The sequence below is a fragment of the Tiliqua scincoides genome, chromosome 2 (genome assembly GCF_035046505.1).
Source record: "Tiliqua scincoides isolate rTilSci1 chromosome 2, rTilSci1.hap2, whole genome shotgun sequence".
Taxonomy (NCBI): domain Eukaryota; kingdom Metazoa; phylum Chordata; class Lepidosauria; order Squamata; family Scincidae; genus Tiliqua; species Tiliqua scincoides.
Window position 1 is genome coordinate 191003113 of NC_089822.1, and position 16049 is coordinate 191019161.

General features: G+C 41.7%; 1 protein-coding gene across 1 annotated transcript in view; it reads right to left on the bottom strand.

Annotated features, from left to right (window-relative positions):
• Positions 1-277: 277 nt before the first annotated feature.
• The window catches only part of RASGEF1C (RasGEF domain family member 1C), a 39040-nt gene continuing 23268 nt past the window's right edge, over positions 278-16049 (bottom strand). Inside the window, exons 7-13 of the mRNA XM_066616468.1 lie at positions 14442-14544; positions 14266-14345; positions 12516-12611; positions 4740-4835; positions 2962-3085; positions 970-1042; positions 278-329 (exon numbers count right to left, since the gene is read on the bottom strand). Coding sequence (XP_066472565.1) covers positions 305-329; positions 970-1042; positions 2962-3085; positions 4740-4835; positions 12516-12611; positions 14266-14345; positions 14442-14544 — 597 coding nt within the window. The 3' untranslated portion in view covers positions 278-304. The remainder of the gene's footprint in view (positions 330-969; positions 1043-2961; positions 3086-4739; positions 4836-12515; positions 12612-14265; positions 14346-14441; positions 14545-16049) is intronic.

The window sequence follows — 16049 nt, forward strand, 5'->3', positions numbered from 1 at the left end:
CATCTTCCTTCAAAGACAAGATTCTACAGTGATAAGGATCCAGTTCTGGTCCTGATATGAACAAGCTGCCTACTGGGCCTTCACTGCAAAGAGTAATTAGAAAAGATAATTGTGCGTGCTGTAAAAAAAGACATCTCTGTTGAGACCTGTGGATGAATCCAGTTGATCACGCCAAATAGTCCAAAAATGCAGACAAAAATAAAGAATAAAATCTCCTAAATCCCAAATAGGCATCTTTGGAATCAGTAGTGCAAAGTAGTTTTACTGATTTAATTTGTCCTACTGCAATTATAGATCTTTAGCTTCAAGTCTTTCCTAAGATAGTTGACCTGCAAAAGTAGAAACAGGAGACTAGTAAAAAGAAAAAGAACATGAGTAGCACAGGATTAACCTAGAATTGGTTCGGCTGCATTCTCTATTCAGCATTCAGCAGATGGGCAACTATGCCCAGAAGCAATGGGAAATGTGCATCTCCCATTTCAGGAGGATGAAGGCATAGCACGGGGGGGGGGGGATGCTTAGTTGATCAAGGCTTACCACCAGCTTAGAGGTAGTGAAAGTACAAAGGTTCATTTGTGTGTTAGAGACAAAGATTCAAAGGTTCTAAATGCAAACTGGCTCTGATTGTATACTGGGTGGTTAGCAAATATACATTTAAACAAATGTATGAAAGTACTCTATTATCACTTCCTTAGAATCAAATTTCACACACAAATATAATCATGTAACAGTACACTCTGTCGCCCTTCCTTCTCTAATCTCAGTTGCCTCTTCCTGAAATTGCTTTTCCAATTAAATGTTGCATACTACTATTACATATCTTTGAATGTAAACTATAGTTTGGTCCTTACACCTTCATATAACTTTTAGCCAAGCTTATGGCTGCTACGGAACAGATAGGAAGTGGCAATGCTTTTCCAACATTTTACCCACCCCTCTAGACCCACTTTTCACTTCTGGAAACCATACCTCAAGGTTTTCCACCTCTCTTTTTCAGTTTGGTTTTCTGGGCTTTCACTTTCATAAGAAGCCAGATATAACCCTAAAAAAGGAAAAGGGAATAGAAGTTGTTGAAATAACACCAGCAGCCTACATGGTGGCATTTTAACAGAGTAAGGGCGCAATCCTAACTGGCAGTTATGCTGGCATAGCATGCTTTGGAGGGTTGCAAACGTGCTGTGGGCGCCTCTGTGGGAGGGAGCCGCATTGGCGCATGCAGATGCGCCCACACATGGAGGCTGGAAGATGCCTCTGCTGCGGCTCCCTCGCCGCCGCTTGTGTCGGCATGCCCGCACCGACACAAGCCTAAAAGGTAGGCGTGGGGGCGGGAAGGAGGAGGGAGGGGGCGTTTCTGGGCAGGGGGAGGGCGGTCCTGGGGGTGGGCATGTGGGGAGCCAGGGGTGGGGCTAGGACCTGGCGGTTATAAATACTGGGCTACCCACAATGTTCAGGCCATTTAGCAACCTATTTCATATGGTAGAAACTCCTCTTGCAATAACACATCATTCACCTTTAGTACATGACACTTTGTAAAAACAGGCATAACTCACCGATAGAAACAAGGGTATATATCACTGCAAGAAATATTTGCATGAGAAAACCAGTTTCCCATTTGTACAGCAAATGCAATTCCTGGCATGCATCTACGTGTGTATCCACACCCATATTTTTAGCACTAATACAAAACACCTCTGAATTGGCTGCATATTTCTTGTATTACAGGTGAAGACACCCTTTTTCATCTAGGTCTAACAGCTGCTGTATGCAGCTAATTGCACAACCCGGAGAAGCATGCAGGCTGGTGCAGTGCGTGCTGCACCGGTGCTCTCCATTGCAAAAGTGTTGTAATGCACTTTGCGATAGCATAGTGATCAGGTGGGATGATACAAAGAGTCGCGCCAGCCCACTCATGCTGGCACAGGGAGCAGCTCATGCCACAGGAGGTAAGTTCTGTGCTGAGCAGTGCAGAGGCTGAATGGAGTGGGGAGGGTCGGGGGGGGGGAAATGGCAATGGAGAAGACACCTCAATTTACTTACTCATCTTGGTGCCTAAGAGCAGATCCCTTGAAATGCCCTTTACTGTTCCAAAAAGACTCCTGGGCAGTGCTAGTGTCTCCCTGCACCTGTCCCTTTTTAAGGTTCACTATAATTGCTTTAATGATTTTTAGATTTGATAGCTCTTCCCTGTGGGGCTTGAGACTCATTTTCCTTGCTACATCATAACTTTGTGTGTAGTCAGTGAAGACCCTGCTGCCAGATGTGATTAATGTGGATGTGTTTTAAAGACTGCTCTTTACAAATCAAAAGTTCAAAAGCAAACCTAAAGTTAGCCAAACCTTTGGGCATGTGTAGGTGATGCCAACAAATTCAGCCCTTATCTCTGACATGATGGTAATGGGATGTGACTGAATTAACCCGTTATGAAAAGGCAAAAGAGCAATATGATAGATTGGATGGGTAAACAGAAAAGTCAGACAGAAACTAATTTGCAAATGGGTATGATTAATTGCATGATGAAAGAACTACACTGAAAGGTTTTTTTATTTTTCTTCAAGCACATTTTAAAAAGGCAAATGTCTCTCTATTGGGAGCTGGGCTCTGCTTTCTCTGCCGGCAGCCATGGCAAACCTCACTTGGAGAGAGAGATGAGCTTGTTGACTTATAGGGAACAATAGTCTCAAAATGCTTTCAGCTACAGCATGACTGACATTCGTGACACTCCCTCATAGTATGGCTATAAGGTTTATTCCTCTGTGGGTATCACAAAGATGATTTGCTACAAGCAAGAGGCCTGTTTGAAAAGTTAAAGGAAAAAGAAAGGCCTACAGAATCATTCTTAATATTAAGGCAGCCTGTTGTGGACAACAGATTTGTGTGAGGACAGATTCTGAAAATCATTTTTAAATCAAGAGTTATGAAATATAAGTATAGACTCCTGGAAGAGAAACAAAGCTATCTTACCATCTTCAGTAAAAATGGGCGCTGTATGTAAATAATGGATGATATTATTGTCTTGTTCGAAAGGACATTCTACTTGTTTCCATGTTATAAATTCTCCTACTTGCTTAGCTAGTTCCAAGAATTTCTGTAAAGATTGAAACAAAAACAAAAAGGCATCTAGGTACAAGAACACTATATATCATCAAAATGATCAGTATGGCTCTAATATTCCTCGGAATTACTAAGTGGTGAATGTGTCTGTTGCATCATTTGGACAGTGGGACCTGGGGAGTGGGAATAATTTTTCAGTACAACTTTTCCTGATTTTCTGTAATACGCTGGAAGGAAACAAAGAAGGAAAGCAATATATTTGCTTTCAATTTATTATAAATTACCATGGATCTCATTTATGTAATGCATATTTACATGTAATACATGTTGATTTGGTTCGAATATGATTAAACTGAGTAAGGTGTCTGACAGTTAAACACTTCTTGGAAGTAGTCAGAGGTTGCCAGGAGGATGAGTTGATGAGCAGACGTGGCGGCAAAACTGCTGCTTGAGATGGTTGAAACAGACCTCTCTGGCCGGCTGAAGCAAACAATTGTCAGAACTCAAAATTTACAGGGTCTTTACATGCAAGGAACCATTTACAGGCTCTTAGTCTTTCCAGAACACAGGTGCTGTGCAATTCACACTGCAATTGCTCTTATGTGGCTCCCACCTTTGCGCGAAGCAGAGACACAAAAATTAGCTTATTTGGAGATGGGGCAAGCTTCCATTTTGTCTCAGCTCGAGTTGCATACCCTGTAGTTCGGCTCCAGTTGGTGACTCCCCCTGCCTTTTGTACAGTCTGAGATTGGCTGGTTGACCCTTTTCTGACCTGGGTAAGAATTTTTCACTGTCAGCCTGATTGGCCTGGAGTGTTTGTTGCCTACCCCAGACTGACCTTTGGTGGTGGTGTGTGTGTGTTTTGTTTACCCTTTTTGTTCCCATGTCTTCTGGTGTTGTACAGGCCGGACAGGCAGGGCAAGGCTTGCTGGCTGTGGGAATCTGCACTGTCCAACTGCCTTGACACTTCAGGGTTGACTGATGGAGGGTAGCTTTAAGTCAGGTGGTTTTACTCATTGATTACTGGGGGGAAGCAGACACTGTTTCCCTGATGTAGTGGCCTGCACACTTGGGGGTTTTGAGTTAGGTTCCCTGCTGCAGGTATTTTTTGTATATTTCAATAAAGTGGCCCAATTAATCCAAGCATCTGTGTCACATGCTTATTGGGAAGTGTATGAGTAATGCATCTTTCATTTTTAAACTGCTTCTATCATTTCTGATGCAACTTTTTTTTAGCCATCCCATAGGAATAAAGTGACAATGTACAAAAGAGAAGCTCTGGCTGGGAACCAAAGAATTTTATGCATGAGCAGAGTGATTTGTCCATTTTTCACTTCTGGCTGCAACACCTTGAATCCTGGCTGACACACTGAATTCTGTTAAAGAACATTCCTCACTAATCAGGAAAAGTGTTTTGAGTGAGTTGAGGATCGACAGTGAGAAGGGACAGGAAAAGCCCTAGCATATTGTACCAGACTCTTTGGATTCTGCCTCTAAGACTAACAGTTTCAAGAACTTCACAATTAATTTGTGTTATTGAAAAGATGTGTTGAAATTTGTTTGAGTTTTTGGGAAATTATAGGAGACATTCCTTTTTTGTTACAATCTTCGTTACACCACATTGAAACACAAGCATATATGGGCTCAAAGGGATCTATGGGTTTGATAAAAATGTGTGCTGTGCTTACTTCAAAGTTGACATGTCCATTTGGAAGGCGGTTAGCGCATCCTTCATTCAAAAAGTAAATGTCTTTGATCAGCAGGCTGAAGAAGGGGATCACAATCTGTGAAGAGAATGACATAACTATTATCTTTGCAGTTCTGTTCTTTCTGCATGAAAGAATAGCTCATTCATGAGAAGAAAAGAGAGATTAACTTTTCAATGTGCAATGCTTTAATGAAGCAATACTAATAGTAGCTAGGCCTAGAGGAGATGGGACACAGGAGATAACTTTAACAACCAATAGAATAACAGTGGCACTCAGTAGATTTTCCCTAAGTACACTGGCACAATAATTCTGAAAAGATTAAATGTCTTCGAAAGTTCCAGTTTGTTACCTATTAATATGACAGTAGCATCAACTTTTTAAGCAAATATTATATCCTTTTGTGAACAGGAGCATTTTCATAAGCACACTGATTAACTTCCAACAGTCTACACTATGTAGATAGATAGAAAAGACCCATTTAATATAGTGAGGGATGCCATAGGCATGGCTACTTGAACAAACACAATTAAATTCAAACAAGCAAACATATGGAATAAAGGACTCTTGTGACTGAAAATAGCAATAGCTCTGATTTTAGAGAAGAGAAATTCCAGCCATATGATTGATAGAGGACAATTTACGATTGCAAGCTGCTTTCTATGCACTCCATTTTTACACAGAGCTTACTGTCCACAGACGTCCAATTAAGTAACATGGATTTACACTGAGTATTCATCCTACACTATGTTGGGCGGGCTATTGTAGCTACTCTACTTTTTCAGTTGGACTGGGAACTGTATTGTTAAACCTGCTAGAATACTGAATTCTGGGAAGAGTAAGGGTGAATTAAAAGCCATTTCTGCCCAATGTTACATATATGCAACAGAGATCAAATATTTACACCTGTGGGCTGAGCAGAAATGGGTTAACACAGGGTTATGCTCTCAAAGCTTCTAGGAGAATTTGAAATGCTGATAATGTGGATTGAGTAGGTTCATGTAAAGCCAGGTACACAGAAATAGGACTTCAAGTTTCAAATTAGATTTACAGAATGCCTTTTGTATTAGAAAAACATTGTTAAACATTTGCTATTTTAATTATTGCTTTGCAAACCAGCTGCCAAAAACACAATTGTATTTGCTGCCCTGATGTTTTGCTTATTTCCAGATAACCCAATTTGCAATATTCTGGGAAAAGACTGGGTGTGTTGTGCCGGGGGGGGGGGGGGGAAGGAGCATTTTGTGTTCCAGACCAGGAAGCCAAATATCTTGGTTGGCCTTGACTCCACCGAAGACATCTCAGCTCTGCCAGATATGCTTCTCTGAATAAATACAAAAACTGAATTGTCTTTCTTTTCAGCTATGTCACACTCATGTGATGGCACAAATAATGCAAATTCCTGTGCTTTTAACCTTCCACCAAGTGTTTTCCTTTGTAAACTACCTTTCCTTAGCATATTTTTTTCAGCCCAGGACAGTTCAAAGGTAGTAAGGTAGGTAGGTAAGTTTGACCTATCTGGCTGGCTACATCTCTGCTTGTTTTCCAATGAAAACAATTAAAACTGAAAACCTGTTTTGTTTGTCTTTTAGCATTTGGTTTACTGTTTATTCTCTGATGCCTTGACGATAGTTTGTGTTGCTCTTTGTATGGTAATCTGCTGTTATGATTTGTTTTAACTGTTTAATTACCATTATATTATTATGTGTTTTGGTTTTATTTTGTGGTGAGCTGCCCTCCCAATGGGGAGGGTGGGGTATAAATATTGTAGAAAAGTAAATATAGGTTGAGCCTCATTATTCGCGTGGGTTCCATTCTGAGCACTCAGGTGGATGGCAAAAAACGAACTATAGCAAATGAATTTAAAAAACAAAGTTTCTTTGCTCCAGTGATTTAAAAACAGCCTTGATTACCTTTGTGATGTAAGATAAGAGTCATTAAGAAGACAATCCATCAATCTCCTCTAACAGCTTAGCAAGGTGCTTCACTCAGCCCCTCCCTTCACCAATGCAAAGTGATCACCTTTCTTTCACATGCTCAGGAGGAAGGGAGGGGTTGCCTGGAGAGAGGAGGATTGACGGATTGTCAGCCAGCTGCCCTCTCTCTCTTTCATTAAGAGGCTGTTGTTAAAGGACTGTTCAATTTTTTAAACTGATATTAAAGGGATGCATTTTTCCCCTTCTCCAAGGATCAGCTCATTCCTTCTCATTTGCAGGGGCCATTCATGTTGAGTCAAATCTGTGTATAAATAGGCTGGACTTGTAATCCCCAAAGGTAATAGCAATCAATTTATCCCAAAGTAGCTTTACCTGCACTGCAAGCTCACCAGAGCCAGCTATAGTGACCCACAAAACCCTGTTTTGAGCTCCCTTATGAAGATTAAACTCACCTGTGAGTGAGTTCCAGTCTTTCCCCAAGGACTTATGCTTTCCATTAAAGAGAGAACAAATATATATGTCTCATAAGTGTAACTTCCAAGTACATCCTCTGGTCTTTCTGTACATGAAATGAACTGTAACTTGTTGAATACACACCAGAGTAAATACAGAGTAAATGCAACAGTGATAAGTTGGATGATAAAAGGATATAGCTGCTCCTCACCTGTCATCACCCTCGTCACAAATTTTAACTTAGTATAAAATGTTGCTGTTTACATCCCCATGCAGGTGAGTTACCAGAAGTCTATAAAATGTGCTTGACTGACCACACTGTCTGTCTGTTGACTTCTGCACACAGCTAAAGCACTGGTGATTAACTATAAAGCCATATATAAGCATATCTTAGGGAATCACTTATCTAAGGGCCAAATTAGATATGACATTTGGCCCTGCATGATTTTTTTACTCTAACAGCAGAAGTGGGATCCCTTGATCTAGATCAGGGACATGGTGTTGGGGGGCACCATGCCAGGGTCCCTATCCATATTAAACTCCCCTCTGGCTGCTATTTGTCCCAGGAGGGAATCATCCATTGGAGCCAACAAAAGCTATTAGTCATTTTGGTGACTTAGAAAACAAGCCAAAACCCACTATCTTTTTGGCATTGTCTTTATTTGTGTATTTGTCTTAAGATATTAAGTTTATATTGCATTTCATTGACATGTGCAAGGTTGCTTTGGTTTTCCATCAATCCTAAAATAGAACTGCATCCTATATAGAGTTTCCTGAGAGTAAGCCCCACTGAACATAATAGGACTTACTTCTGAGTAGGCGTACATAAGATCATACCAGAAGTGCCATAAAAATAAAAGTGGAACACCCTTCCACAGGTTGTACATTAGCTTCCATTCCTTCTGCTGTTCTACAAATAGGCTGACACTGCATTCTACTCAGAAGCAAATCCCGCTGAGTTCAATGGGACTTGCTCTCAGGTGTGTATAGGATCGCAGCCCAATTCAGAGTCAGCCTATGTGATGCAGCTGCACTGAAACAAGCTCCACTGCATCCCATTAGTTAGCTGGGGCCCAGGCAGCAACAGAGACCTAACTAAATATATTTTTTATTTGCCTACTCTGCTGTTCCCTGGGCCTGTTTGGATCTATGCCAGCTATTTTGCTGGAGTAAATCCAGTAGGTTCAAAGGGGCATGCCTGACCCAGATCAGGGGGCATAAGATCTTGTGGATGCAGCTGCCACCAAAGCCTGCCCCTGCCAAATCCTGGCTCCAATCCTTCCCCAAACCACAGGGCATAATGACTCCCTCACCATTGGTAGTGAGCTGTCACTGTTGGAGTAGCTCACGTAATGGCAGGCCAGGCCTTATGCTGATGGTCAGGAGATGCATCCACATAAAGCCATGATACAATTGGGTCATAAGTTTCTGTTTTGGCAGGCTTTTGATTGCTAGTTATTATGTCAGTTTTGCTGGTGCTGCTTTTTATAACGGTTTTAGTTTATTTTGTTTGGATAATTTATTGTTGCTTTGGTTTTACTGTATCAAAGCCTTAGCTTGAAATAGTGTTTTTTTTTTTTTAATTTGAATCAGAATATAAATTTAATAAACAAAAACTTGTGGAGGAATAACACTCAGCTCCAGAGACTACAAACTGCCAATAGATATGGATAGGATATCACCTTGCCTTTTCTGCTCAGTCAGTGTTCTTTTAAGACCTAAATTAAATTCTCCACACAGTTACTTGTGTGATAACACAATGTGTTATCAATGATTCCAATGATAACAGCCCATTGGAATGCATGAGGCATTGAGCTTATAGTCTACTGAGAACAGCAGTCACCCTGGCTGCTTGAATGTGCTGAGAATTTGCAAGTCAAATCAGACAGTCAATTAAGGCCTTAAGATATTCATCTCCTTCATTTGCCTGGAAAAAAAAAATCCATTCCATGATGTAATACTATATGCTTCCATTCAAACAGCTGACACTGGAATGGCAGGGTGGCAGGGCTTTCTACAGCAATTTGCAATCAGAAGCTGAATGCTTTAAACTTTCAAAAGATATGTTCAAATCACCTTCTAATGCAATAAATGCATATGGAAAATGTAACCTTTTTCTTCTTTATTCAAGCTGTATACAGCCATTCTCATAAATATGCTTCAAAAGAACAAGAGGAGAGCTTTGCTACAAGACCACCAGTGGATAATATCACCCTTTAAATGAGCAGCGATCATATCTAATTGAATTTTATCAAGTGTGAGTAAAATTAAATTACCATAATGTTCATTTTTTTGGAAGTAGTGAAATGGAGACTTGGAATTATTAACTGTAGTGGCTGTGGGATTTGAAAGTACCCAACAATGATTATATTACAGGCTTGATGCATAAATGGTAACAACCATGTTATGCATTCATATTATTTCTATTCAGTAGAAAATAGTCTTTATCCTTTGAAAAATACATTTCCATCTGATTAGTAACCTTCTGTTGCCCCTGATTTTAAAGAGAGACTTTTCTATTCCATCTAACCAGCATGCATAACTTTTACAGGAAATGAGATCAAGTCATAGAACAGCAGGCTTGCACATCTACACCTCAGGGACAGGCTGCATAAGCATCTTAAAAGTATTGGCTTTCCATTCAATCTTTTGTGAGTTTCTTATATAACTGCTCTTCTTTATTATGCTATGCATCATTTCACCACCACACAGCAGGAGCTCTGTGTTGGGGGGGGGGGAGTTCTTTGTGGGATTATTTTTTCCCTGAGAGTTGGGTCAGCCAATGAGTCAGATTCTGATTTTGCATCACTGTAGAGTGGAAAAACCGCACCACATTTGTGCTGCCACGTGACCCTAATATCTATCCTGTTTCTTCAACTCAATGAATATCCGTTTCTATGTGCAATGAAGAATTACTTCTGAATCTGGTGTTTGTATTAATTGATCTCTGCTAAGCCTATAAAACACATGCCAGTTTGGGGAGAGAAACAGTCTTTCTATCACATATAAAAATTAGAATGACCCCAGCAGAAGGAGCAAACAAGTACAGTCTATCATAGTCATTTTCAACCACTGTGCCGTGGCACACTGGTGTGCCGCAAGCAGTCCACAGGTGTGCCACAGGAATTTGGGGAAAGTGGGGTCATTTATTAGTGGGGCCAATGGGGGATGTGAGCCTCCACTGGCAGCATGGTGTGCCTTGTCAATTGTCAAAAGACTGATGGTGTGCCTTGACAATTTTAATGCCGCGTCAGTGTGCCGTGAGATGAAAAAGGTTGAAAATCACTGGTCTATCATGTCACTGGAATTTGAGTGTGTAACCAAGAAGGGCAAAATAAAATAAAACTTCAGAAATACAGAAGCCTTGTGGTGCTTCATTTTTTGTACACGGTCAAGCAATAGCAATGTGCATGCACAGAAAATAATGGCTCCTGCCACTTCTGATGCTTTAAAAAGCAAAGTTAAAAAAAAAGTGAGCTTTCAGGTGCATGGAACTCAGCTTTTACTTAAAGAACCAGAAGTGCTACTTCACCATGTCCAATCATCAGAGGTACACACTGTACACATTTTTTTTGTTATAAGAATAAGCACTAGGACTAAACAGAATTTTGGTAGTTTTCATTTTTGCAGTGAAATGTGCACCTTTTTACAAGGTGGAATTTTGCATTAGATCACTGGCAGATTATAAAAGGAAAATATGGATTTTTAATTGATTTTTCAGGTAGGCAATCTTGCAGCTACAGAGTCTTGTAGTTTTCATGTGAGCCCTAAAGCAGTGTTTTCTCAACCAGTAGTATGGGTGCCATCAGTGGTACTTGAGGTGGTGTCTGGTGGTACTCACAGGAGCACCGGACATCTGCCACCCAGCAATGAGGCCAGTGACACAACACAGCAAACTGCAGTAGGAGACTTGGCTTGGCAGGCAGAGCTACAAAGCATGCTTTTCACATGCCCTCCCATCCATCCTGAGCCTCTTTCTGGTGTTTGTTGCATTGCATCAGGCCTCCCAACAGATGATGACATCATTAGCAGTTACTTCCGGTGGTACTTGGGCAGGAGGTCTGGTCTAGAGGGTAGAGCCTCCATTGCCTGAAGATTAACATCCACAAGGTCGCCAGTTCGAGGCCACCGGCACCGTGCAACCTTGAAGCAGCTGGCAAGCTGCAGCTGAGCTGTTCCATCTGCTCGGAGCGTGGGAGGATGGAGGCCAGAATGTTAAACCAGATCGGAGTGTAACACCTTGAATGTAGTGGTTCTTGAAAGAAAGAACCTTCTTTCAATTTGTAAAAATTCCTGCGTGGATTTAATAAGCCTGCCTATGTAAACCGCCTTGAATAAAGTCTTGAATAAAGACCAAGAAAGGCGGTATATAAATACTGTATATTATTATATTATATTATATTATTACTTCCAACAGGTGGACCATGTGAAGTTGCACAGTGAGGAACAAACGCTGAGAAACGCTGCCTTAAAGAGAGAAGCCCAAAGAACGTATGCATCACTGGCATGAGACAGCTATGTACTCTTCTGCAAAATCCAAAGTGTTATGTTAGAGAAAGCTTCCTGACAGAGCCAGGGAGCCATGCATCACCTATCCCATATGACTGTTGGCAGTCATGCCCCTACCCACAGGCACACAGAAGGGACAGGGCTTAATACAGAGAGAATAGCTCAGTCAAGTAATCATGCTCCTTTTTGGTAGTTCACAGCTCCCTCTTCAATGATGGGAAGCTGTGAGGCTGATTCAGAGACTTCTCATCTCAAGAATGGACAGTTTCATTGGATTTCTCTCTTCAGGAGCTAGTTTATGCACAGCTGTGTGAGAGCATTAAAACGGGCAAAAACTGATGGAAACAGACTAGTGCTGAAAAAATAAACGTTGATGAGAAGTGGGTTCTTTGTTTTACCTAAGTGAAAACAATTCTATGTAAATGGTTTCAAAATTAGTAGATAGTGCATTCATTTATTTATTTACTTAGTGTCATCTATGTGCATCTGGCGTCTTACAACAGATTTTATATATATGTATTTTATATATATATATATTTATATATATAATCTCCATATTCACTGGTTATGAAAACATTGCTCAATAGCTGGTCTGTGTCATCCATGTGCATGGTATCTTACAACAGATGAAATACACACACACACACACCCCACTGCTTATGAAAACATTGCTCAATAGCTGGTCTGGTAAAAATAATGGCCTGTTTTCCCATCCTTAGTGGTTAATTACAGTGCTCTGCCTTCCATGCAGGGATCTTGAAAAGATTAACATATATGAAACAACCCCTTGTCTGTATACCAAAAAAAAAAAAAAAAAGGTTCTAGAAGACTGTAATATTGCTGCTCCCTCTCTACTCACTTTTTCCCTGTTGCTGTGTGCTGTTAGAGATCGGTGAGCAGCTCCTCGCAATGCAGTTCTATAGTTATAAAAATTTCCAGTAGGGTCCATTTGATGCTAGAGACAAAACAAAAATATAGTCAATCTGTAACATCTACTTGGAAACACTAAAAGCCCAATCCTGAGCTCAGCGCTCCAGCTTTCCACTAGAGTGCACTGTCACAAACGTGCCATAAGGCACATTTGTGAGACTTACCTCCAGGCTACTGCCCGTGCTAGGGGGACCAAAGTTCCCTTCTCCTGAGGTGCCGCCTGCGGCATGCAGGATGCGGTGGCGGCCATTTTCAGTGCCACCTAAGCTGGGCGCCCCGGGCAGTTCAGGATTGGGCTGTGAGAGTGCTTTTAAGAAGGCTCAGAAGGTGAATAATGCAAAATAAGATGGTTAGTCTTAAAGGTGCTATAAGAAGATAGTTTTTCTAAGGAGGCTGCTGGATAATAGTTTTTTACAAATGCTCACTACCTATTTTGTTCTTATTAGGCAGTAGCATCGCACAAAACGTAGGTAATTTATTCAGTCAATGGCAATTTCCATTCCTTTGCTTAACCTGGGATGCATTTTTATTTTACTCACTGTGAGGTCATTTATATTAATCTGAGTTGAATATGAAATGTATGTGCACCATTCTGCTTTCACTGTCTCATTGCAGTGATTTCTTGCCTATATATCTTCTACCCTAACACATGGACCACTCACTATCCAACAGTAAAAGAGAAACCAACAGAACATCTGGATCTTTGACATAATAGTCACAGAGATGGCTGCCTCTGGTCACAGCACACTAAGTAGCAGTGACAGTCTAAACACTGTACAGAGACCACAGGTTGGTCAAGACAACAATTCCTCCCCTGGTCATATTTTTCAAGTCTGCCCTATCTAGAAGGAGCTTGATCATATCTTTCCCAGCATACAGCATTAGATAATGCTTCTAGCACTACAATTTTGGGTGTGTAATACTGGGATTGTTAAAACACATACCTGTACTTCATTGTCAATTCTTCATAGTGCTAATCTCCCAAGAGTGATTAAAAGACAAAAATGTAACAATATGGGATATATATGGAGAGAGGAACAGATGGAAAACCCACTCAGTTTTTCAGGGAGAGCCCGCTTGCATCAAAACAAGCAAGGATGTGTGCTGACAAGGACAAGTGGTGACAATGCTTGTACTATATGTACAAACCAGTAGTGAAGCAACTTAACCCTGGTGATTGCAGCTGTTGGTAATGATCCCCTGGAAGTAGTCGAAGCAGAAATGGTCTGCCTGACAAGCATTATTACAGGGAATGGCAGCAATGAGCCTTGCAATTTGAACCCAAGTAAACATTTTGGGCAGATTATCATTGGATATTCCAATTTGCCTTCTTCCCATCTGGAATCCAGGCTCTTCCACTGTCTAAAACTTGGTTGCTGCTTCACAGAGCATGCTGGCAACCAGTAGACTTGTTGCTATTTTGACAAAAGTAATCATCTTTGCACCATCACACAGCAATGGCAGAACTTGAGGAAAGCTCTGTTCTCCATAACCTGAGAAAAACAGACAGCTCTGGAACTATGCTAATCCATTTGCACTTCTTTGTGGATCAGGCATTTTCTGTTGTCCACCTCCTTCTCCAACTGTCATGATATTTAAAGCCAAGCTTATCATTTAGTTGCTGGTCAGCTTAAATACATGGTGAACATCACGAGCAGCAGAAATTCTTAGTATTTTACCTCCAGAATAAAAAACTTGGCTGTTTTCACTTTTGACCAGGTCTTCTTCAATCTGGAAACAGGACTCATGTTCATACCAGCTGGAGGGAAAAATGAAGAAAGCAGGAGGATATTAGGGAACAGAAACCATGTACACATCCATTAAATTCATACAGAAGGGGCACTAGCACACTTACATATGATTGCCATTAGTGAGTTGAAATTCCCTATGTTAAAGCACTCCCGGGCCACATCAATGAAGAACTCAATGACTTGTGCTCGCTGCTTCTTTTTGGCAGGCTGAAAATAAACAGAGAGATAAAACAGCCCTGGAGGACAAGTATAAAGAAAAGGTGTGAAATGTCACAGGCCTCTACGCTGGAGATGCTCTATTTTACAGCTCAATCTATTGATTGCAGAACATGTCCAGCTGCAAAATTCTATTCAACCTGTTTGATTAATGACAGTCACTGCTGGCAGCTTGCAGAATCAAAGCTCCTATTATCACGAGTGACCGAAACCTATTTTTTTGTTTAAAAACGTATTCAAGCATTGACCCAACCACTGACACATAAACCTGTGTTTGAGGGACTATTAATTCCAGGGATACATTGTCCAACTACCTGTCAATAAAATGCCAATTACTGTAACTTTTCCTGGGCTTTATGCCAATTGCAATAACTTTTTCTGTGCATGATCTTATGGAGAAGAAAGTAAAGACAAGCATCTATTACAGATTACTGGAGAATTTTCTTTTGCTGTGTTTCTCCATATTTGGTCCCTTATTTATGATCAGAGAACAAGACAGAGTTATTTGGGTAGTTATGAAATATTAGAATTCTTCTCATGAAAGAGATTTAGTTGGAAATGGATACAGTGACAATTTATATTGAGGTGTCAACTGTGTGCGGATGGCCAAGCCATCCATCACTCAGATTAGTTTGGTGGTTGACGAAGATACTGTGGGGGCACAAAGAAGACAGTGAGCACTGGCTTCATCATCACCCTGATTACAAAAGATACAAACCAAGCTGAGCGCAACATGGCAACAAAGAGAGTGTGACTTAGATGCCAGCATTTCAGGTGAGCATCGTCTGTACCAGACTCTTTAGGACCAGCCATGCCCAGTCTGAAGAAATGCTCAGATCATGCATTCAGGTGGAGGCTTGCTTGGGGAAGATGCTGATGGAAAAAGAAATGGGTGCTGTCAATTATCTCCTTATCAGCTGCTGAGGCAAAGAGTACCCAAGCAAAGACACCCCCAGCCTGAGGTATTTGTGGATATCTTGCCACCACTGGTGTACGGGGGGGGGGCAGACAGGACAAATGCCCTTGGAGTCTTTCCCCCCACCTCCCCAGGAGGAGCGTTGCCGACTGAGCCATCCCCTCCCCTCCCCTCCTCCTTTATAGGAGGATAGGAGACAGGCGCCCTAGAAAGACACTGACACTCTAGGGTGCCCATCTCGTCTCCTCTTATAAAGGAGGGAAAGGGGGGCGGCCCAGTCGGCACCGAGACGCTGCCTAGGAGGCAGCATCCCGCTGCCTCCCAGGAGTGCTCCTGGGCACTTCTGCTCTGCCTCTGAGGGCGTCCCTCAGAGGTGGGAAGGAAGCGGCATGCACCCCCTCCGACTTAGGAGGAGATGTGTGCCACTTTCGGGTTCAGGTCACCCCTGCTCCGCCTCTGAGGGCATCCCTCAGAGGTGGGGGGGAAGCTTCCCGGCCTGGGTCACCCCTGCTCTGCCTCTGAGGGCGTCCCTCAGAGGTGGGGGGGAAGTGGCACACCCCCTCTCCAACTTTGGAGGAGA